Source organism: Apaloderma vittatum, unplaced genomic scaffold (genome assembly GCF_000703405.1).
Source record: "Apaloderma vittatum isolate BGI_N311 unplaced genomic scaffold, ASM70340v1 scaffold31510, whole genome shotgun sequence".
In the NCBI taxonomy this organism is placed as follows: Eukaryota; Metazoa; Chordata; class Aves; order Trogoniformes; family Trogonidae; genus Apaloderma; species Apaloderma vittatum.
The window spans coordinates 1707-8364 of NW_009693368.1; the positions used below are offsets into that span (position 1 = coordinate 1707).

Below are 6658 nucleotides of genomic sequence, written 5' to 3' on the forward strand. Positions count from 1 at the left end.
AGCCAGTGTCACTGCCCTCTCCTGGGAAGAGAAGCTGCACGGAAGAGCCCCGATGTTGGGAGTGAGGGAGCGGCACTGGAAGTCTGGATCCAAAAGGCCGGTTGCTCCCAGCCTTGTGAAATGCAAAGAACAGGTGAGAGGAGACACCCTCCTCTTTGCAGAGGGCAAAGCCAAACCTAAACTGGTGAGACGTGTCCTCACCCCACTGCTTCAATACGCCCCAACTCTGCGAGGCAGCCCCAGATGCTGAGAGCTCAGGGCTTAACGCAAAATTCATGCTTTTACTTGGAACAGCTCCGTGCCAGCAGGGTCGGCAGCTTTGCCAGGACGAGAAAAAGTACATTTTGTGCCTTATTTCTTGGTCTTTTTGCCCTTCCTGCCCTTGACCTTCTTCTTCTTCTTCTTCTTTTTTGACTTCAAGAGGGACCGGACCAAGTAACCTCTCCAGAAGGCCTGGATGCGTGTGGCAGCAAGGGTCATGGTGGTCAACTCCTTCAAAGCCTCTTCCTCCTTCTTCTGACGTGTCCTGCGCTCCTCCTCGATCTGGGAACACTCTTGGAGAAGCACAGCACGTTTCTCTGTCAGCAGGGCCAGCTGGGCCTTCTCCTCAGCGTAGGCAGCGCGAACCTCGTCGTACTCAGCCTAACGAGACAGCAGATACCAAGTGCAGCAATTTTGGGGACGTTTAGCAGCTCCTCCTTGCACATCCCCAGGTGAGGGCTCTTAAACCCATCCCGAAGCCAGGCAGAACCACTAGTGGGAGCTGAGCCGAGCATTTCCAAAGGGACCCAAGAAGGAGGCGTGCAACCTGGGGAATTTCATGAGATGCCAGGTCCTTCAGGCTCCTCTGAAAAATCCTCTCAGGATTCTCCCAGCGTTGCAAACAGCAACCACCCTCAGCTGGGAGCTCTCCTCAGGTCAGAGCCTCCTCTGCAGATGCTCTGTGCAGAAAAGAGCATCACTGTGGTTTGGGTAAGGCTCATCCGGAGCCAAGAGCTTCGTTAAGAAGCCTTGATGAGCAGCAGGGAGACCCAGCTAATAAATATGCTCTAGGCTGCTGAGAGCACAAGAGCCTGACCACACCAGTGTGGAAAAGGCCAAGGACAAGTAGTTTTGATGGTGCTACGACGCTTCCGAGCTCGGCAGCAGTTTATACCTTTCCTAAGGCTTCTGAGGAAGCCACGTGGAGGTGGAATATTGGGGAGGACCTTCCAATCCATGAAAGGGGTGACAGGAAAGCTGGAGAAGGGCTTGTTACAGGGTCTGCAGTGACAGGACAAGGGGCAATGGCCTGAGACTGCGAGAGGGGAGATTTAGATTAGACATAAGGAAGAAATTCTTCCCCGTGAGGGTGGTGAGGCGCTGGCACAGGCTGCCCAGGGAGGCTGTGGATGCCCCATCCCTGGAGGGTTCAAGGCCAGGTTGGACGGGGCTTGGAGCAACCTGGGCTGGTGGCAGAGAGGTGTCTCTGCCCACAGCAGGGGCTGGAACGAGATCAGCTTCAACATCCTTTGCAACCTCAACCATTCTGTGATTCTATAAGGGAGTTCTGCCTCAAACCTGCCCCAATGTGGCCCGGAAATCGAAATGTTAAACATCTGGCAAGGGAGGGATCATTTCTTAAAATTAGCAGCTGGCTTCTAGGCCCCTCCCTACTTTCTGCTTTGTTAGTAAATCCAGCAGCTTTTATTTATTTCCATAAATAGGGCAAGAGGAGGAAAGTAAGTCAGGCTTTCTCAGGGGCGGGGTTGGAGTGACTCGCAGCCTGTTGTGGTTAAGTAGGATGTGAAGGCAGCGGTACGCAGGCTCTTGGGTTTCTTAGCTTTTAGCACATTTCTCAGGGTGGGCAAAAGAAACGGGAGCATGATTTAGACCCCAGGCAGGGCCTCCGGGATTGAGAATTGAAGCAAAACCGAAAAACCCGCACCCGAGCATCAGGTGGGCGTGTGTGGCAGAACGTGGCAACCCTTTTCCACCCAAATACTGTGGGATTTAGCAGTGGATAGAGCTTTTTCTGAGGTCAAAGCAGCAGCGAACTCCTGAACGCGTAGGCAGGACAAAGATACCTTTCCTTCCAAAGCCTCCACTTCTTCTGGGTGGAGAACTGCCCCTCACCTCCAGAGCCACGTGTCTGGCTGAGGATCTACCTGAACTTGTCGCCTCACGGGAGAGCAGAGCACAGGGAGGTGGATACCTGTTTTTCCTCCATGTCTGTGTCGTATTTCTGGATCCAGTTCACAATTTCCATCTCCACTCTGCGCTTCCTCTGAAACACAAAACCAGAGAGGTTCCTTGCCTACCCAAACCCGGTAAAAAGCAGCCTGAGTTAGAAAACGACGTAGCTTCGAGCTCAAATCGTTCTGTCTGAGTATAACACCTCCTCCTTGTGGCAAAGCTTCCTTCAGCTGACACGTATTTTGTTTGACCTGGTTTGGGGACATTCCCTGATGGTTTACAGCAGGGAGCCGGGGGGCTGAAACGCATCTGAGAGGTGGGTTCCGCGGTAGGAAACGAACGTGTCTGACGGCGTGTGGCAAGGCATTGGCAAACACCCTCAAACAGAAGCAACAGAGAAGGGCTAAACATGAAAAGCGGGACAGAAAGTACTCAAAAGGAGGCGCCTTTTAAAACAAAGAGATGCTTTTAGCTGTAAACGCAGCAAAACCAGGTACGGGCAGTTTATCCCAACCTGTGTTCAGTGGAATCAAGGAAAAAAAAAGCAGGTAGAGCCTGTCGCAAGTGCCGTGTGATTTCCTGTATGACACTGGCCCAGGATGTCCCCAAGGTTCCCAGGCTGCAGCTATTTAGGCCACAAAGACAACCTTGGGCCACGCAGGGCTGGGGCACGCGCTGAGGAGGGGGGGAAGAGATCTCTGTGGTCAGGAAATCGGTCTCCCTGAACTCTAGAAGGAGCTGAACGACTGATCAACCAGTACGACCATGGACCCTTAAAGATGGGTTTATATAAGGCCAGTGTCGCGTTCGCTCTGCTCGACCCCACGCCAAATCCCTTCCCTCAGAAGGTGCGCCTTGCACGGCGCGAAGGCATTCCCAGAGCTGAGGCACAGGCAGGAGGAGGACTCGTGAGCGGGCAGCTTCCACGCTGTCGCAGCAGGGTTGCTTTCCACCCGGATCAGCGGAGCAGGAGGACAGAGCAGGTAGACTCTGACAAGCAGCGTGTGCATCCCGCCAGGAACTAGCGGGAACCGAGTAATTACTCGCAGCAGTCAGATCCGACAGCGCTACCAAAGGTTTTAAACTTCCCGTTCTCGAGAGTCCTGTGTCCAATTCTGGGCACCTCAGTACAAGAGAGATGTCGAGGTGCTGGAGCGGGTGCAGAGGAGGGCAACGAAGCTGGTCAAGGGACTGGAGAATAGATCGTTTGAAGGAGTTAGGTCTGTTTAGTTTGAGGAAGAGGAGGCTGAGGGGAGACCTCATCACTCTCTACAACTCCCTGAAAGGACACTGTGGAGAGGTTGGTGCTGGTCTCTTTTCTCGGGTAATTAGTGACAGAACTAAAGGGAATGGCTTCAAGCTTAAACAAGGCAGGTTTAGACTGGACACTAGGAAGAAGTTCTTCACAGAAGGAGTTGTGGGATATTGGAACAGGCTGCCCAGGGAGGTGGTTGAGTCGCCATCCCTGGACGTGTTTAAGCATCGCTTGGATGTGGTGTTGCGTGATATGGTCTAGGGGTGAACTTGTAAGTAGGGTTAATGGTTGGACACGATGATCCCAAGGGTCTTTTCCAACCTGGATGATTCTGTGATTCTGTGAGCTCCTTTCATTTACCTTTCTGAGAGCCAGCTCTGACGCTCGATGCTCCGCTACAAGTGCACCGAGTTGTGCTTCTAGCTCCTGGATGTCCCGCTGCAGCCCGGCACACCTGGCCTGGGAGTCTCGCCGCGCCTCTTCTTGCCGTTTTTCTCTTTCCTGCTCGATCTGCTGGATGCCAGCTGCGCGATCTTTGGCCAGATCTTGCATGCTGGTTTTGAGGTCTTTGATCGCGTTGTCCTTCTTGTGAATCTAGAGGCAGCAAACAAGAAAGAAACAGCATCGAGAAGTGCCGGTGAGGCGTAAGGCGGGCAGAAGTAAGGCACCTTCGCAAAGGTGGAGGAGATCGAAGAAGACAGCCTGCTCAGCTGGTAGCAACGGGGACCTGCCACTGCTGCCTGAGGGAACAGAGGTAGATTTACGCAGGGTGCTTGGGAAACCTTCCCCCCCTGCTCCTCTGCGAGCCTGTGAATCAAGACAGGAGGAAGAGCCAAAATCAGAGTCGCCGGAGCGAGCCCTGTTTCTCCCTTGAGCTTTGGATCAGGCTCAGAGGGACGGTTTGGGGGCCGCAGCTCAGCGTGCTGCCCGCGAGAGAAATCCTCAGCTGGGACCAGAGAAACAGATTTATTCACGATGCCCCGGACGAGCTGCCAAATTGCACATAAAAATCTCAGATCTCCAAGGAGCGGAGGGAATGGGGAGAGCAGACCCTTGTCTCCGTTAGCACCACTGAGCACAGCGAGCACATGACGAAACCTTCCCCTGCGAGCTCTCTTGCCGGGAGGAGAAAGAAAAGCGTGCGTATGAAACAAAGGATTGCTTGTCAGGAGCTCAGGGGCTTGGATGCTGGCACAGCCCACGGGCAAACAAAAAGAGCCTGGGAAATGCCCGTTTTGTTGATCTGTACCTCAGCTGCCTTCACTGAAAAAATGAATTCATATAACAACCTATTAATCACAAAACGCTCGAAGGCAGCTAGTATTACAGAGCTGGAAGTCACAGAAATGTTGGTCTTAAGCAAGAGGGAGGGCAGAGCAGATATTAAAAACGGGTTTTAATCAGAGCAGCCTCTGCCTGGAATGACTTTTCATCATTTCAGCAGCAGCAACGAAGCCTCGCGCTGGCAGCTGGCATTGTAGCCCTGCCAAAACGCTACCGCAGCAATTTGTGCCTGTCCTGCAGCTCCTTTTTAAACCCAGCGACTTGTGTCATCCAACTTGGCCGCTGAAAAAAGAGGTTCCAAACATGCCGAATTAAAGTTTTTAAAAAAATAAAAAATCGAGCACGCATTTTGCATCGTATTTTGCAATGAAAACAGCATCTTTAAATTTAGGATCTGGTCTGCCAAAACGCTACCGCAGCAATTTGTGCCTGTCCTGCAGCTCCTTTTTAAACCCAGCGACTTGTGTCATCCAACTTGGCCGCTGAAAAAAGAGGTTCCAAACATGCCGAATTAAAGTTTTTAAAAAAATAAAAAATCGAGCACGCATTTTGCATCGTATTTTGCAATGAAAACAGCATCTTTAAATTTAGGATCTGGTTTAGAAATAATTTCTAGAAATTCCTCTTTAGGCACTGTGAGAAAGGGATTGTTTTCTAGCTTCATTTTTTTAGTTTTTAGTTCAGTAACGCTCTGTTGGAAAACATTCCCACAACATCATACCTCCTCCTCTCGAGTCTGGATTGCTGCTGCCAGTTCTGCCTGTAAAGCTGTGAGTGCTTCAGTGTTTTTCTGCACCTGGAGGGAGACGTCTTGCGTGAACCGCATCTTTTCTTCCTTTTCCATGGGACTAGTCAGGAGTCTCTCGAGCATGAAATTCCTGAACTCCGCAAAGGCTTTGATAAACGCTTCAGCTGGTGACTCTTTCACCCAGGCTTTGTATTTCAGAGCCTGGCAAAGCGAAGGGTTGGCCAGTAAGAGTCTCAGGACAGTCCTAAGAGAACGTTTCAGACGTTGCTCTAGCAAGCAGAGACAGCCTCGTTGTTCTTCAGCTCTTCCCATGTCCCCTTCTTTAGAGCTGGCAAGCAGGTGCTCCATTTCATTTGAAAGCTTTCGGTGCTCGATCAGGCTGTCTGTGATCTCAGGTCCCAGCGTCTCAGCAAACCTGTCCAGAGAGCTGATAATACGTGGGATCAAACTGCTCATCTCCAGCTTGGCGAGCGTTTCATCCAGGACACTTACGATTCTCTTTGCCTTGATCCGATCAGGCTTTAACAGACATGGATCTAACATCTTCGTGGCATCTAACAGGATCGCTGCCATCTCTGGAGCTGCCATGCCCTTCACGCCAAGGACTTGTTTCTCTGCTTCACATCCCGATATGGCACCTGGAGCACAGCTGGATCCCCTGTTGCCAGGGCTTCAGTTACACTTGCGAGTTGAGTGGTTTGAGGTCTAGAAAGGACACGGCATCTCTTACACAAGGTGAGACTCGTTCGGAGAACGTCTCTGCTGATTCTCTCACATATTTTTCTTTCTCAGATTTTTATCTCTAAAAAGAAAATCGACATCATGAGAGAAACAATATAGTTTGGGAAAACGGGGCAGTTCCAGATTACACCGGGGTTCTCCCTGGGTCTGGGCACAGTGTTGGGACCTGGGGTTGTACATCCCAGCTCAGCTCTACCCCAGAGAGGCTGGGAGGAGAGAAACTGGAGGCTCCGGGCTTTGAAAGGTGGTGGGGAGAAAGCTGTAGGAGGAGAAGCGTTCAGTGTGGCCAGGGGCCCGCACGTCCCTGGGGCCACCTCGGAGGGAAGCGCAGATGTTTCACCTCCATCCTTCCTGGCCGGGCACTGCGGGAGGGGACGAGGCGGGAGAAGGGATCCGGGTGCCCGGAGGGGCTGCCCCGAGGACAGGGACAACAGGAGGGGGCGGGGGCAGCCCTG

At 52.1% G+C, this 6658-nt stretch overlaps 1 protein-coding gene across 1 annotated transcript; it reads right to left on the reverse strand.

Moving 5' to 3' along the window:
• Positions 1–351: 351 nt before the first annotated feature.
• IQCD (IQ motif containing D) lies at positions 352–6050 on the reverse strand. The gene is made up of 4 exons (XM_009878796.1): positions 5436–6050; positions 3791–4024; positions 2195–2266; positions 352–642 (listed from the first exon to the last, which is right to left on the reverse strand). Exons 1-4 carry the CDS (start codon positions 6048–6050, stop codon positions 352–354), a joined length of 1212 nt encoding a protein of 403 aa, XP_009877098.1.
• Positions 6051–6658: the final 608 nt, after the last annotated feature.

Bases quoted from the DNA above. Each gene is read 5' to 3' on its own strand.
- IQCD (XM_009878796.1), bottom strand. From the start codon at position 6,050: ATGGCAGCTCCAGAGATGGCAGCGATCCTGTTAGATGCCACGAAGATG. The intron at 2,267-3,790 runs GTAAATGAAAGG...TTTGTGTTTCAG, and splicing joins CAGAGCTGGCTCTCAGAAAG to AGGAAGCGCAGAGTGGAGAT. The intron at 643-2,194 runs GTATCCACCTCC...CTGTCTCGTTAG, and splicing joins CAGACATGGAGGAAAAACAG to GCTGAGTACGACGAGGTTCG.